Below are 17,007 nucleotides of genomic sequence, written 5' to 3' on the forward strand. Positions count from 1 at the left end.
AGAGTCCTGCATCAGGCTCTGTACTGGGCATGGAGCCTGCTTAAGATTCTCTCTCTGCCTCTCCCCCTACCCCTCTCTCTAAAAATAATAATAATAATAATGATGATGATGATGAACATATATCAACTAACAGCAGCAACTTCAATAAAGCAGAAGCTACAGGTTATGTAAGATAAAACTTCATTCACAGAGTATTTTAATACATTTTTGTCAATCAAAGACAAATCAAGTGGAAAACAAGCACTATAGACTGGCCATATATTAGATCACTAAGAAAAATTCATTAAATTCCAACATTAAAAAAATATCATAATGCAGGGTGCCTGGGTGGCTCAAATGGTTAAGCGTCTGCCTTCGGCTAAGGTCATGATCCCAGGGTCCTGGGATCGAGTCCCGCATCAGGCTCCCTGCTAGGCGGGGAGCCTGCTTCTCCCTCTGCCTCTCTCTCTCTCTGACTCTAATGAATAAATAAATAAAACATTTAAAAAATATATCATAATGCAGCAAAACTGGAAATTACAAGCAAAGAGGGGGCCTATTGTGCCTTACCTGAATTCCTCAATTTTATCAATAGGGATTGAGTTCCCTTCATGTCACAGGGCTCAAGACCCTTCCATAGCACTAAGGCTAAGACACTATACCACTATATTGGTTTTCTACTACTGAGCAACAAATTAGCATAAACACAGTGGCTTAAAATAATACAAATTTATTACCTTACACTTAGGCAGTTAGGTAAAAGTCTGAGATGGTTCTCATTGGACTAAGATCAAGGTGTCAGCAGGGCTGTGTTCCTTTCTGTAGGCTCTAAGGGAGAATTATTTATTTCCTTATGTTCTCCAGAGTCTAGAGGCCACCAACATTGCTCCCTTCCTTCAGCCAGCAATTTTGCATATCTCTGACCATTCTTCTTTGATTCTATCTCCCTCTGACTCTAAACCCTTGGGAAAGGTTTACTGACTTTGAGAATCCATTGGGCCTAATTGGATAATCTAGGATAATTTCTCCATTTCAAGGTCCTTAACTTAATCTTGTTTGCAAAGTCCCCTTTGCCCTGTAAAGCAAAATATTCACAGGTTCCAGGGATTAGGACCTGGACATCTTTGCAGGGGCATTATTCTGCCTACCCCAACCACCTTTAAAGCTTCTATCCTTGGCTCCTCTCTTTCTGATGGATACTCAGAAATCCACCTCCTTCTATCCCATCACTTTCTCTCCAACAGTCTTGAATCCAACCAGGATAAGCATCAATATCCCCTGTATCCATGTTTATGTCCATCATAAGAAGCCTTAGATTCCTGATAATCTCTCCATTCAGACACTGTACTCCCAATCAGTTGAATGTACCCCCTTCTCATCCCTCCCCAAATCTTGACACTTTCTAGTATGCCCTCTGGAATTCATAATTCATTAATAACAAACCCCTCTTCTATCCCCAACCACTTTTTGAATATTCCCTTCACCTTTGGGTCTAAGGGAAACCTGGCTCTCCCCAGAGGACTCTGCAGCCTTTTCAATATCTCCCTCTCCTACCCGCCACAGCTTCTTGCCACTGGGTCTGGAAGCAGGGCAGGTATCCTCCTTGTTCTTACTGCTTTCAGACTTAGTTCTCTCTTCCTCCTCCAAAAAAGCTCTAGCTTGGAATTTCATGCCATGAGATTATTTATAATTCACCACACCTCACTGTTGCTGACATCTACCAAATACAGGATATTTCCCCTTGTTTTTTGAAAACCTGAGCTCATGGCTCATTCTCTGCAACACTACTACCCTCTTTTATTCTTGGAGTTGCACTGCATACACACAGATGAGCCTTGCTTACTCATTCTCACCTGTATTTCTACTTTTCCCTCTCTTGTGGCTCATTATCACCAATATACTGCAACGTTGTTATTTCCCCTATTTCTCTATTTCTATTTCTCTGCTCATATTTACAGAGAAATTCTTGGGATATGTTCTCTACACTGTCTCCTATTCCTCTCCCCACATTCTACAATGACCCAACTCAACCCAACTAACGGCCACCACAGAAACTGCTCTCCACACATTTACGAATAACTATGATTGTTACTAAATGCAATATTCTTTGTTTCTGGCTCCACAGCTGCTGCTACCACATTTACACAAACGGTCAGGCACACAGTGGTGCAGTCACAATCATATACATGTACAGTCACACCTAAATGGTCATTACAATCACGTACAGCTCCCCTCACCATCGTGCGCATGCAAACACACACACATACACACCCCCAACTCTACAGCTCCTGAGCGATTACCCCCACATCCCGCTCCCGTAACAATTTCACACAAGCACCCACAGATCCCATCCGTGATCGCGCGGGAGCGGACACACACATACACAGCTCCCTACCACCTTCCCTCCCACACCCAGTTGCTGGCAAAGCCTGAGACTCCGAAAACATCAGTCCCTCACTGCCCACTGCCCTCCCCAGTGGCCTTGGCCCCTCAGGAGTCATTCCGCTTCTGGGTCTAAGACTCTCTTCTTACCTGACCCTGCGGTCTCTACAAGAATGTTCCGCTGGGATTCGGGCGCGATGCTTCCTACGGTCCTGAAAGCGTCAGCGCGCGGACAGGAAGCGGCTTCGGCTATGGTGGGCATTGGAAAACGTAGTCAGAGCCTGGACAGCCTTTCAGAGCCCAGAGCCGACAATCTCAATTCACAGGCCTTGGCCTCGGCCCCCATCCTTTCCCGCGACAAAGACCATTGCCCTCATAACTGCTCACATGCGTGGCAGAGGGCTTCTATTAGTTCCATTAGTTCCAGGCCGCGTTTAGAACGCGAGACTCCACTAAGGCCTCCACGCTGCTCCTCCACAAACGTGTGCCCCAGTCTGGGAACCTGGACAAATGAACAAATGCTGCCTTTACCGGAAGTAGCCTTGGACGCGATGGCCCTTGGGAAATGTAGTTCAGGGCCGTAGGCCAAAGTACCTCAGAGGAAGGGTGTAATTCTTCGCGGCTTGAGTTCTCTGTCTGGGCATCTGACAGATATGGTGTGACAGAAAGGTCCCGTTAGGCAGTGCCTAGCATCGACCTGGGGGTAGGATGAAGGGGCCCGGCCCCAGGAGGGTCCCTTCTCTGCAAAGCCATGGGAGCTCCTTCTTTAACGGAGGTGTGGTATCTCTCACATCCTCAAATACTTACCTTACTCTCATCTTCCAATTACCCTTAAAGAGTTTGATTTAAATTAATATTCAAGCTTACATTAGTGTTTTGTAAATGTTATCCATATCTTGGCCTTTTTTTTTTTTTTTGCTGAAGTTAATATTTGCCAGTTTTTAAAATTTGCTTCCTTTTCTCCGAGCTCATCATTTAGATGGACAGTATGTCTAAGTTTTCTGACAGAGTAGTTTCTTTCAGTACTTTCAAATTCAGCCTTTAAAAAGAATTTCTTTTAAAATATTTTTATTGTAAAATAGGAAATACCTGACAAAAAGTGCATAGAATGTGTACATTCAGTTTTACTCAATACTAATGAAGAGTACATTGTTGGTATTTCAAGAAGAAATGACCTATGCATGTGATATTTCTGATCCCCAGTCCCTAGCTGACCACTATCCCGCCTGACTGTTAAGGTAATAATATTGTAGAGGCCGCTTTTAGGCAATCAACCTGAACAGTGGAAACCTCAGTAAGGTAGAAGGGCCCACAGAAACCCCCTGGCTGAATACGAACAGGCCCTTTAGGAGACCCACCTCAAAAGAATCATAAGCCCTAGCTGACCAGTGGGTAGACACAGGTACCAAAAAAGAAAAATTCCATACTTCCCATACCTTCTTACCTTCCCCCCTTAACCACAGCCCCCCACCCCTGCCTCGCAGCAGTCTCTGCTTTGCTGTCAATAAACTTCTATCACCTTTGTTCTGCCTTGGGTGAATTCTTTCACTGCCTGTGTAGTAGGCTTCCACCAGCTCAGGTTACCCCACATTTGGTGGTTCCCATCGGATTGGGGGACTCCACAAATATCTTGGTTGTCAGTTATCTATCTTTCAAATTTATATAAATGCAAATCAAATTGCATGAATTTATCTTGCTTAGTTGTTAAAACTCCTAATTGAATTAACTTAAAACTCCGCGGGAAAAGTATGCCCATTCAGGCATGAAAATTATTTTCCTCAGTTAGTACTGTGTTGTGGGACCCCAAGATCAATACTCCCTCTAAGGTTGAATGATTCTCTAGAAGAACTCACAGTGAAACAATACAAAGCAAAATTAGCAAAGAGGAAAAGTGCATGGAGTAAAGTCCAGGAAAAACCAGGTGCATAGTTCCAAGGATCCTTTCCAAGTAGAGTCACACAGGATATTAATTTCCCCTGCAACGAGTTGTGACAACACACTTGAAATGTTGCCAACCAGGGAAGAAACTCACTAGAGACTCAGTACCTAGAGATTTTATTGTGGGCTGGTCACAAAGGCAGCTTCTGCCAGGTGCATACTAGACTTTCAGAAGGAAAGCAGGTGTTTAACATAAACTATTGATTTGTACAAACAAGCATAGTGAGCCACTCTTATTAGGATAGCGGGACCCCCCTCAGGAAAACTAAGTTCTAGATGCAAGCCAAGCACCAACTGTGCAAGCAGGCCTTCTAAAGATAAGAATTCTCAGGTCGGCTATGTTAAGGCTTTTCTGCACACTCCTGTCCTAGACAAAATGTCTGGCTTTCAACAACAACAACAAAAATTTAAGGCATATGAAAAGGCAAGGGAAAAAAAAAAATCAAGATGCTCCCAAGAGACCAAAAAACCCAAACCAAAACAAAACAGAAGTAAACGCAGGTGTCCTTAGCTTGTTGCTGCATAACTTCACTCTCTACCTGTGTCTTTACATGGCCTTCTTTTGTATGTCTTTTCATCTTCTATTATAAAGACACTTGTCATTGGATTTAGGTCACACACAGATAATCCAGGATGAACTCACTTAGAGATCCTTAACTTAATTGCATCTGCAAAGATCCTTTTACCAAGTAAGGTTGATGAGGGAGCAAAAGGCAAGCTGAGGACAAAGCACAAGCTGACACCGTCCCACCCCCAAGTCCCCGGTAGGATATGTTGACATTCCTCAGGCACTTCTGGCTGTTGTCAGCTCTCTCACTGAACATCTGTGTTCTGCCCTACCCCAAGCACATCTGCCTGGTTCTCACTCACTCACTTGGAGAGAACCTACTTTACATTTCCTCTCTTCACCACCCATGGCCTCTCTTCTTGTTCCAACTTAAAGATTTTATCCAGTTTGGTGATGTGATAGCCTATATATAGGAAAGTGATATAAGACTGAATTTTAATTCAAGCACCATCCCCTAAATCAGACCGAGCCTGGGCCTTTAAGGAAGTTAACATATAAAGAGGAACAAAGTAAATAACCTTTTACCTTAGAGGTTGAGCATATGCAATCATATGGCAGAGGGTTTGAGAATACCTGAAACTTGTTATCTCAAAGCTGAATCTATTATGCCATGTAAAGTTTCTAAATATTTCAGAAATGGAAAAGAGACAGCACTTTATTTTCAAAAGTTGGATTATACAGAGAGCTATCCATGTCTAATATGACTGTGTTGCTCTAGTTCTCCAGCATCACATCCCTTACAGCTTCCTCTGAACATCTTTTGTGGTTGATACTTCTGCTTGAATTGAGCAATTACATCTCCGAACATTTACCCTACCATTGACCCCAATTTGCCCTACCAATTACTACAAAGAGTAAATGTCTGGGGGCAAGACTGTAGACAAAACAGGTACCCCTATAGCAAAATATACCCTGTTTAATATGTCATACTGATTTGTTATTCTATTCCAGAACAAATGGTTGGAAACTTAAGCGTTTATATAAAAATGCTACAAGTTATTTGTTATATAAATTAAAATGTAGCTTTTCCCTCTTAAAATCGGAGCTCCAGGAAGACATACCCTTATTATCAGCTTGAGGAGAAAATGAGATTTGCAGGATTCAGATTCCTCCACCATCTCAGGCACCCATGCTGAGATGACCTACATTCAGGTAATCACATAAATACTCATACACATACCCGCAGGGATCCAGACACTCTTGCCCCACTAGCTGTACAACCACACACACACCCATGATGTGACCCTCCAGCCTCACAAAGCCACACATAATCTTGATCCCACTCTGTCACACTCATCAATTTTACCTGCATGCAGTTTCTCTTTCACTCAACTATCCTCCCTCCCCCCTCAACCTGTCCACATGTAATCTCACCACTGTCCCATGACGGGACCTCCTTTGTCCACTTTCACATACATGACTGGGCTTGAAGATTCCTCCCTTTCAAACTCCCCAGGCTGGTTTGGTCACAGATGCTCAGGTCCACATATGGGTTCGTTCTTCTGACAAGGTCCGCAGCAGCCTGACTCAAGAGCATTTTTGTATTCCCAGGGCAAAGCAGAATTCCGAGCACCCTCCAGGGCATTTAAGTGTGGCCAGGCCTCACCTCAGTGCCTAGAGGACACAGCTTACCTTGGCCTGGTCCATCTGGCCACTGGAGAAGTCCAGGACTGCATTTCGCAGGAGGCCGTAGGGCCAAGTATGTTGCAGGGTGAGTCGTCAGAGCCTGAGAGAGCCGCACTGGAGGCTTTGTCAATGAAAAACTGCACCAGGCAAGTTAAACAGGTAAGGAAGATTTTATTAGATTGTCGCAGTGGAGAAGAGAGACTGAACTCGAGTCAATATATAACAGTAGCTGGGATTTATATCCAAGGGGCAGGGTGAGGGAGTCAGTGGATAGAAAATTACTAAGAGGAGCTTGGTGAAATATCAAAAGCCTTGGGATTCTTGCTGAACTAGGGTCAGCAGGTCAAGGACGAGACCCAGTCAAGAAGAGAGCTCAGAGGAGCCTGACTACAGTTTGGTCGACGGAATCCTAGTCAGCTGACACTCGCGGAAGCCCCCGGTGCGCTGCTCAGCGGGAAGACACAGGGCTCTTTGCCACCGGGGAGTCGAGATAGGCAGGAGACCGCGTTTTAGCAACCTGTCGTTACATCTGTACTACATCTCCCAGATGCCTCTAGGCTCAGTATCCCTCCCGCGAGAACTAGCCCCTCTCCTGAGGAGTGGGCGGGATCTTCTGGCGGCTTGGGGCAAACGGCCTCCGGGCGCTGTGGGAGCTGTCGCGTTCGACTTGTTCCAAGTAGAATAGAGGGGGTGCCGACCCTACCGAAGGAGGCATAGGTGAGGTGGCCCGGAACCCGGCGTTGGTGCCGGCGTGTCTGGAACCTCTGGCCTGTGCGGGGTGTGTAGGGGAGCCAGCTGAGCAGGGGAGATTGTGGGGAGGGTGTATGTCTAAATGTGACTGTGTCTCTGTGTCAGTGTGAGCCTGTGTACGGAACTGTGAGGGCGGGGAGGAGGGCTTGATTTGCTGTTATGATTGTTCATGTGTGATGAGGTTTAATTGTGTGACCGGGTTTTTGCGAGTGTAGTGTTCTTTGACCGCGGTTGTAAAACTGGGTGTCTTCATGGTGCGTGTGTGTTTATGACCATTTATTGAACTGTGGGTGTGGGATGCCTTAACTGTGATCTCTGTGATTGTGTTTACCCATGGTGTATGTATTTGTGATATTATTGGTGTAGGGTGCGTGTCAATTCGTTGTTGTCACTGTGTCCCCATGAAGTGTGGCAGTGGGAATGTGAGTGTGTGGGGTGTCTATGACTGCGATTGTGACTGTGTCTGTTCCCGTGGTGTGTATGCTTGTGTGACCATGTGCAGCCAGTTGTGTTTAGGTTTGGGGGTGCCTGTGTCCCCGTGGTTGAGTTTGTGGGACTGTGTGTCCGTATAGCACTGTAGTGTGGGACGCCTTTGTCTGCCTTTGTGACTCCAGCGCTCTGCTCCCGGGGGACCTCTGTGAGCTCGGGGACAGATTCTGCCCAGAACTGCAGTGACCCTACTCTTGTCTTGATGCCGGTATTGAACAGGACGCCCTAGTCTTGCATGACCTAGACCTACATTTATAGGTGGCGGGCGGTTGGTTGACCTAGGCTCGCAGAAGAACCTGATGTTTCCTGACTCGTTTCTTCTTCCTCAGCTCTGCTTTGCTTGCACAGAGGCTTCCAGAGTGGAGTAAAGAATGGCTGTTGAACATCCACAAGGCTCCTGCAAGGTAGTTTGTGGTTTCCCCTTGTTTCCTGAAATCCCCTTTTCTTTGTCAGCACTTGACTTGCTTTTCTCCTCTTGAAAATTCTTGCCCATCAAGTGATTTGATCCCTGGAATTTCCCCTTTGAGAAAATGTGATTGGCTGCAAACCCTAAGCCCTCACAGGCACCTGATTTTCTCTTACTAATTTGTCAAATGGTTTAATTTTCCTTTATGCTGTCTTTTTAAAAAAATACTATTTCTTTCTATTTATAAAAGTAAGACATGACTATTTTAAATAATTTCAGAAGTACATCTTTTGAAGAAAATTTCAATTCCCAGCTAAAACTAATGCTAACTTTTTTGTATTTTCTTCCTGGTCTGTTTTATGTATGTATATAAAATGTGATTTTTAAAAATTGAATTCATTCAACATTTACCATTATAACCTACATTTTTACATAAAATTATATTTATTTTCCCACATGATTTAGTATTTGAAACATTTTTAGAAGTTCATATTTATTTGAATGCCTGTGGCTTTTTTTTTTCCTCTCAAATTAGATACAGAAATGGTATATCCTACTCATTTGTGCCATTTAATACATAATTATAAAGACTCACAATAGGGAGTACCTAAGAAATAGAATACAGCCATCTCTAAAGAAACCTCTGTTGCACCCTTCCACAATCACAAACAATTGTGTTCCTCTGGTGATGACCACTGTGATCATTTCTTTGCCTTTCATTAGAACTTTAGTGTATGAATTCCAAAATCATAGGTTTAGTTTATGTGTTTTCTTTGTATGAATAGACATTCTTTTGTGTGTTTTTTTCATATTTAATATGAGCTTCATGTTTCCTGTAACTACAGTTCATTTTTTTCCATTGCTGTATATATATTATCTTGCATGATAGCATCAAAATTTACTGCTTATCCAGTCTACTTTTCATGGATATATGACTTGCTTCCAGTTTTTGACTGTTACAAGCCATGTGACTGTGAATATTTTGCACATATTTTGGTACATGTGTGCTTGCATTTCTTTAGCATATATGCTAAAATTGTGTTTAAATTGCTGAGGGATAGAATTTGTATGTCTTCAGTTTTACTAGACAATGTCAAACTGTTCTCTAAAGATACTGTGCAAGGGGTGCCTGGGTGGCTCAGTTGGTCTGCCTTTGGCTCAGGTCATGATCCCAGGGTCCTGGGATCGAGCCCCACATCGGGCTCCCTGCTCAGTGAGGAGTCTGCTTCTCCCTCTCCTTCTGTGTGCTCTCTCTCTTTCTCTCAAATAAATAAATAAATAACTAAATCTTAAAAAAAAAATAAAGATACTGTGCAAGTTTTTACTTGTATCAGCAGTTTATAAAGATTTTTGCTCCACATCCATGCCAGCCCTTGGCATCATCGTACTTTTAGATTTTTGCCAATTTGGTGGATGTCTAATGTTATTAATTACACATTTAATTGATATTTCCTTGATTATCAATGAAACTGAACACAAATTCTTGCCCAACCGATGTCCTCTTTTGTAAAATGCTTGTTGAAATGTTTTTCCAATTTTTAATTGGGTTGTTTTTCTCCGATTAAAGCAGATATATATATATATGTATATATATGTATATGTATATATGTATCTTCTGTATAATAGTGACTAAATATTTTCTTCTGCTCTGGCTTGGTTTTTCATTCTGTTGCCTTTTGATGAATAGAGGTTTGGGATTTAAATGTTACAAAATCTTTTTCAGTGGTTAGTGTTTGTTTAAGAAATTTTCTGCTACCTTGAGGTAATGAAAATTTCTTATGTTCTCTTCTAAAAGCTTTCCACTCTTTGGCTTTAACATGTAGGTCTTTACACTACCTGGAATTGATTTCTGTAGGTAGTGATATAATTTGATTTTATCCCCTATATGGATATCCAGTTGTTCCAGTATCATTTATTGTAAAGTTCATCTTTTCTACACTGATCTGCAGTGCCATTTAGTAAAAATCAAGTGATCATATATGTCTACGTTTATTTCTGGACATTATATTCTGTTCCATTGCTCTGTTTTTCTCTCCTTGCAGCAATATCATGATATTTTATTCACTGTGACTTTATAATATTTGGAGCAAGTCATCTTACCTCTTGTTCCTCAAGAGTATCTTGGCTGTTTGTGTTCCTCTGCATTTCCATATAAATTTTTTGAAATAGCTTGGTTCCACTCAAGCATCTTTTGTGATTTAGATTGAATTGCATTGTATCTATAATTGTGTGAGTAGAAATTTGGTGAATCTTCTAATAACATGAAACTCTCAGTTGTTTTAGTCTTCTTAAGGTTTTCTCAACAAGGTCTTGCTTATCTCCTGTAAATAGTCCTATGCAAATAGGAACCATATAATCCATTGTATAGTATTTCCCTTTTGCATTGACTGCCAGGAATCTGAACACTTTAAATAATGATCAGTCATAGTAATAATTTTAGCCTGTGTTTATGATATTGAGTACCCGTTACCTATGACCATTGTGTATGATTAGAAATTTTTTTTCCTTTAATTCTTAGCCTCCTCAAATACATTTTTGGAAGTAGGGATATAAAAATTCGGTAGGGGGCGCCTGACTGGCTCAGTCAGTGGAGCGTGCAACTCTTTATCTTGGGGTTGTGAGTTCAAGCCCCACGTTGGGTGTAGAAATTACTTAAAATTTAAAAAAAAGGGGGCACCTCGATGGCTCAGTTGGTTAAGCGTCTGCCTTCAGCTCAGGTCATGATCCTAGCATACTGGGATTGAGCCCTGCATCAGGCAGGGAGCCTGCTTCTCTCTCTCCCTCTGCCTCTCCCCCAGCTTGTGCTCTCGCTCTCTCTCTCAAATAAATAAATAAAATCTTTAAAAATTAAAAAAAAATAGGTATAGCCTTAGGTACAGATGTAGATATCTACTGTCTAAAATTTTTATTTTAATAACATTCTGGTCCAATCAGTTCTGCTTTTTATGGTACCTTTTACTGTTCTCTCCATATTATATTTCTTTTTTAATTGTCCTTTCCTCTTCCCCCTACCTTCTGCTGTCCTTTGTCAGATAGTTTTTGCCTTTGCATCTTTGCCATCTATTCTCTTTAGTTTAAATATAGGCTTCTTCAGAATAAAAAAAAAAGAAAGAAACATCTCTCAGATTATTTTACCTATGCTGGTCTCTCTGTAACATGGTATAAAAAGCATGGGCTCCAGTATCAGATGTGGCTTCTGATCTCAGCTGCACCACCTGTGAGCTGTTGAACCTGTAAATGAGAGGTTCTTATTCTCACTTAATGTTGAGAATGAAATAAGACATGTGTAGAACACTTGGTACACATCAGAAGTTCAAGAAATGTTAGCTCCCTTTCTCCTTTACTTCTCATTCTTGGGACCTCTATATCAATTACAGTATAAAGCACTTAACTAAAGGCCTTTTGGTGGTTCCCAAAGGATTTTTTTTTAATTGAGGTACAAATGACATGTAACATTATATTAGTTTCAGAAGTACAAGATAATGATTTGATATTTGTATATATTTTGAAATGACCCCACGGTAAGTCCAGTTAATATCCATCACCATATGTAGTTTTTCCTGTGATGAGGATTTTTTAAGATTTAGTCTATTAGCAACATTGAAATATGCAGTGCAGTATTATTTACTACTCATGACTTATTTGTTTTATAACTGGAAGTTTGTACCTTTTGAACCCCTTTACCCATTTCACACTCCCACCCCCAGTCTCTGGCAACTACCAATCTGTTCTCTATGTCTACGAGCTTGGCTTTTATTTGTTTGTTTAAATTCCACTTATAAGTGAAAGTATATGGTATTTACTTTTATATGACTTACTTCACTTAGCATAATGACCTCAAGGTCCATCCATGTTGTCACAGATGGCAAGATTTCATTCTTTTTTATGACTGAATAATATTCCGATAATCTTTATTCATCCATTGTTGGTCACTGAGATTGTTTCCATATCTTGGCTATTGTAAACAATGCTGCAGTGAACATGGGGGTGCATATATCTTTCTGAGTTCATGTTTTCATTTTCTTTGGATAAATACTCAGAAGTGGAATTGCTGGATCATATGGTATTCTATTTTTAATTTTTTGAGAAACCTCCATACTGTTTTCCATAGTGACTACACCAATTTACATTCCTACCAGCAGGGCAAAAGGGTTCCCTTTTCTCAATATCCTTCTCAACAGATTATTTCTTATCTTTTTGATAATAGCCACTCTAACAGTTGTAAGATGATATCTCATTGTAGTTTTAATTTGCATTTCCCTGATGGTTAGTAATGTTGAGCATCATTTCATCTACTGTTGGTCATCTATATGTCTTCTTTGGAGCAATGTTTATTCAGAACTCCTGCCCATTTTTTAAATCAGAATGTTTATTTGCTATTGAGTTGTATTACTTCTTTATATATTTTGGATATTATCATATACCCCTTTATCAGGTATATGATTTGCAAATATTTTCTCCCCTTCAGTAGGTTGCCTTTCTATTTTGTTGATGATTTACTTTGCTATTCAGAAGGTTTGTTTTGTTTTTTTTTTAAAGATCTTATTTATTTATTTATTTGACAGAGAAAGACACAGCGAGAGAGGGAACACAAGCAGGCGTAGTGGGAGAGGGAGAAGCAGGCTTCCCGCTGAGCAGAAAACCCAGACATGGGGCTCAATCCCAGGACCCTGGGATCATGACCTGAGCCGAAGGCAGATGCTTAACGACTGAGCCACCCAGGCACCCTATTCAGAAGCTTTTTAGTTTGATATAGTCCACTCATTTATTTTTGCTTTTGTTGCCTTTGCTTGTGGAGGTATATCCAAAAAATCATATCCAAGACCAGTGTCAAGGAGCTAATAGCCTCTGTTTTCTTCTAGGAGTTTTATGGTTTCAGGTTTTATGTTCAAGCCTTTTTGTCCATTTTGAGTTAATTTTTTGTATGGTGTAAGATAATAATCATTCTTTTGCATGTGGCTGTCTAGTTTTTCCAACACCATTTATTAAAGAGGCTGTCCTTTCCCTTTTGTATATTTTTGGCTCCTTTGTTGAAATTAATTGGCCATAGTTTATTTCTGGGTTTGTGGTCCGTGGGTTTATTTCTGAGTCTGTATTCTATTCCACTGATCTGTGTGTCTGTTTTTATGCCAATACCATACTGTTTTGATTACTATATCAAAACAATAATTTACTTTAAAATCAGGGAGCATGATGTGTCCAGCTTTATTATCCAAAGGATCTTAGGCAAATTTTGCTCCCCAAATGCTTTGTAAATCATTGAGACCCAGGATTATACATATTAATTCTCTTATATACATAACTTTTAACCCATTTTAAATTTGTTTTGCTGTGTGTTGGGGATCTGAATCATTTTTTTCATTTACTCAGTATTGTTCCAGTGTCTTTTATCTAGTAATAACTTATTTCCTTTTCCATTACTTTGCATTGTCTACTTGGTGCTATATTATTTAAGTAGGTTGTATTATCTAGTAAATATTTAAAAAATTTATGTCTCTGTGCTTGTACCTGTGCCATGTTAAGATTATTTCCTCTTACAAATCTTTGAATACCTGATCAAATATGTCACTTTTTTTCTGAAAATAGCTGTATTCTCTGTTTCTTTCATTACAAAATAATTCTTTATTACAACAAATTTAGAAAATACAGAGAAGCAGAAATAAAAGACAAAGGCCATCTGTAGTCCTATCAATTAAAGACTGCTGTCAAATTGTTAGAGCAAATGCTTAGAATTCTTTCCTTAATGTGATCATACTATGGCCACTGACCTGTAACCCGTCTTTATCATGCCAAAATACATTATGAACAACTGTCATGCTTTTACATATTTATCTTTATCATGAGTTGTAATGGTCTCATAATGTTAGCATTTTATCAAGCCCCTTTTGTTGAATATGGTTTGCTTACAAACTATTGCCTTTTTTTTTTTTTAAAGGTTTTATTTATTTATTTGACAGAGAGAGACAGAGTGAGAGAGGAAACACAAGCAGGGGGAGTGGGAGAGGGAGAAGCAGGTTTCCCGCTGAGCAGGGAGCCCGATGTGGGCTCAATCCCAGGACCCTGGGATCATAACCTGAGCTGAAGGCAGACGCCCAACGACTGAGCCACCCAGGCGCCCCCAAACTGTTGCCTTTATGTACAGGTATCTCCTTAGCCTGAATGCTAGTGTTTTCCTTTTTTAATTTTATTTTTAGTTAAATCCTAATTATGTATTTTTCTTATAAAAATAATCTATATGTCATGGAGGGGCTCACATCCCATGTGACCACAGTCCCCATTCCCAGGTATCTACCCGAAGTACCCAAAGGTAGCCCCTGTTCTAAGTTAATTATTTATCCTTTTTACCTTTATTCTATGCATTTAAATATATGCACACATGTATATGGTACTGTTTTGTCACATAAAAGTATATCTATATAAAGAGAATAATAAGTATAGGCTGCAAAATGTGGAAAGTAACTGCCTTATAGGGTTGGTCCAAGGTTTGAGTTGGTTCATGTAAAATCCTTAGAACAGGATTCTTAGAACATTCACTCAGAATGTTCACTTAGTGTCAGTCATTTGGTAGTTATTGTTACTATTCTGAAACTTGGTTTTTCATTCTGTTGAGGAATTGTACACATAAGTATAGAACTACCTCACTTTAATTGCTTCATGTAAGGCCATATTTTATAGTACTGTGGTATCTTTAATCATTTTCTGGTTTTTAAACATTTAGTTTCATATAGTTATCACTGTGGCAATCACTGTTCCAATAAACATTTATGTATAGGCCTTCTCTAAGGTATATACTGAAAGTGAAATTATGGGGACAATAGAATACACATATTTTAAACTTCAGTAAATATTTACAAGTTAAACTTCACAATAGATTGTTCACTTCATAGTACGCCTAACTCTCTCTGACAGAACCTGCTTCTCCACTTCTAGTTAGTTTACTTATGGCTACATGAGGTGCAAAAAAGAACTTGCATTTTTTTTTTTAATTTATGCTAGTGATTCTTAACCTTGGTTACTGATGTCTGGGTCATGCCCACAGCGATTCTGATTTAATTCATCTGGGATATGGCCTGAGCATTATCATTTTTAAAAGAGCACCAGATGATTCTAGTATGCATAGTTGTGAATTAATGACTTAAATGCTCGTACAAAGTGACAAGAAAAAACATTGAGATTTAATTGGTCTGAAGTGGGGTTCAAGCTCTAGAATTCTTTGAAAGCTACCCAGTTGATTCTAATTGTAGTCAGAGTTAGGAACCACTGACTTAGGGAAATCATGATTCATTTTCTTTCTTTTTTTTTTTTTAAAGATTTTATTTATTTATTTGACAGAGAGAGACACAGTGATAGCAGGATCACAAGCAGGGGGAGAGTTAGAGGGAGAAACAGGCTTCCTGCAGAGCAGGGAGCCCAATGCGGGGCTCGATCCCAGGACCCTGGGATCATGACCTGAGCCGAAGGCAGACGCTTAACGACTGAGCCACCCAGGCGCCCCAATCATGATTCATTTTCTAGAGCTGAGTACTGTAACTATCAAAAAAACCAAAACCAAAACCATTCTGTAGCAAGTAGGTAGGGGAGGGATGAGTTTGAAGGAGGCAGGCAACAATATCTGTCATACCTGCGTTCTTGCCAGCAATTAATATTATGAAACTATCATTGTTTGGTCATTTTAGTGGTGTTGTGGGAGAAAACATAAAACATCAGTTTTCATGTTTTATCAGCAGTCTTCATGCTTTTCAAAAGCAAGTTTTGAGTGTTGTGACTTACAAATTTTAAAACTTTTGTATTCTGTTTTTATATCCTTTCCTGCCATTTTGTTACAATATTGAATTCAGATTAATTTTATTTTATTTTTTGAAGTTTAATGTTATTAATTTTTTCTTTGTAATTTTCTTGTGTCAAGATTTTTAAAAAACATATTGGTCTCCTTTTCACTTCATTTCTAGGTATTTTATATTTCTATTTAGTTTCATATTTAACTTGAGAATTATTTAATAATATGTCTTGTTTTGGATTACTTTTAAATTTTGATTAAATCCAAACTTGCAGTAAACTTACAAGAATAGTACATAATATTCTTGTGTACTCTTTACTCAGATTCACCAACAGTTACTTTTGCCCTATTTGCATGATCATTCCTGTATGTGCTTGTAGTTCTCTCTATATATGCATGTGGCCACACACACATACGCAATGCACACGTTTTACCTGAACTATTTAAGAATAAGTTGTGGAGGGGTGCCTGTGTGGCTGTTGGTTAAGCATCTGCCTTCGGCTCAGGTCATGATCCCAGGGTCCTGGGATCGAGCCCCGCATCGGACTCCCTGCTCGGCAGGGAGCCTGCTTCTTCCACTCCCTCTGGTGCTCCCCCTGCTTGTGTTCTCTCACTCTCTCTGTTAAATAAATAAATAAAATCTTTAAAAAAAAATAAGTTGTGGAAATTTGCTTCTTTACTTTTAAACATGTCAGTGTGTTATTTTCTCAGAACAAGAATATTCTCTTACATGACCACAGTACACTTATTAAAATAAGAAATTTAAACAATTACAGTACTCTTACTTAACAGTCTATATTCAAGATTTTTCACTGGTCCTAATAATGTTTTTTTGTAGTACTCACTGTGCCCTCATCCTCTGTTCCCAGGCACTGTCCAGGATACAGTCTAGGATCACACATTGAATTTAGTATCACCTCTCTTTTAGTCTTCTTTAATCTGGAAGAGTTGCAGTGCCAGGATTGTCCGATCATAAGTTTCCATATGTATGTGAGTGTATTCCTGGCTCAGTCTTCTGTGCCATAGTTTTCTAATTTTTTCTCTGTGCCAATGCCACAGTCAGTGAGTATTGTTTCCTAGTAAGTCTTTTTT

At 40.0% G+C, this 17,007-nt stretch overlaps 2 protein-coding genes across 10 annotated transcripts in view; one reads left to right on the forward strand and one right to left on the reverse strand.

Moving 5' to 3' along the window:
- Window positions 1–2,933, reverse strand: part of ZNF790 (zinc finger protein 790) — a 16,403-nt gene extending 13,470 nt beyond the window's left edge. For 3 of the 9 annotated variants that reach the window (XM_081807480.1, XM_081807478.1, XM_081807483.1), the window contains exons 1-2: window positions 2,512–2,902; window positions 717–807 (exon numbers count right to left, since the gene is read on the reverse strand). Coding sequence is in view for 3 of the 9 variants with exons in the window: in XM_081807476.1 (XP_081663602.1) it covers window positions 2,512–2,610; window positions 2,749–2,779 (130 nt within the window). In the remaining 6 variants the exon portion in view is untranslated. Of the gene's footprint in view, window positions 1–716; window positions 808–2,511 lie in introns of all 9 variants that reach the window. The other 6 variants (XM_081807476.1, XM_081807475.1, XM_081807477.1 and 3 more) reach the window with 5 other exon arrangements.
- The window catches only part of ZNF345 (zinc finger protein 345), a 38,452-nt gene that overhangs the window by 8,044 nt on the left and 13,401 nt on the right, over window positions 1–17,007 (forward strand). The window contains exons 2-3 of the mRNA XM_031026058.2: window positions 6,419–7,210; window positions 8,062–8,136. The gene's annotated coding sequence lies outside the window, so the exon portion shown is untranslated. The remainder of the gene's footprint in view (window positions 1–6,418; window positions 7,211–8,061; window positions 8,137–17,007) is intronic.

This window comes from Leptonychotes weddellii, chromosome 16, assembly GCF_054177405.1.
Source record: "Leptonychotes weddellii isolate Sample4059 chromosome 16, ASM5417740v2, whole genome shotgun sequence".
NCBI classification, from domain to species: domain Eukaryota; kingdom Metazoa; phylum Chordata; class Mammalia; order Carnivora; family Phocidae; genus Leptonychotes; species Leptonychotes weddellii.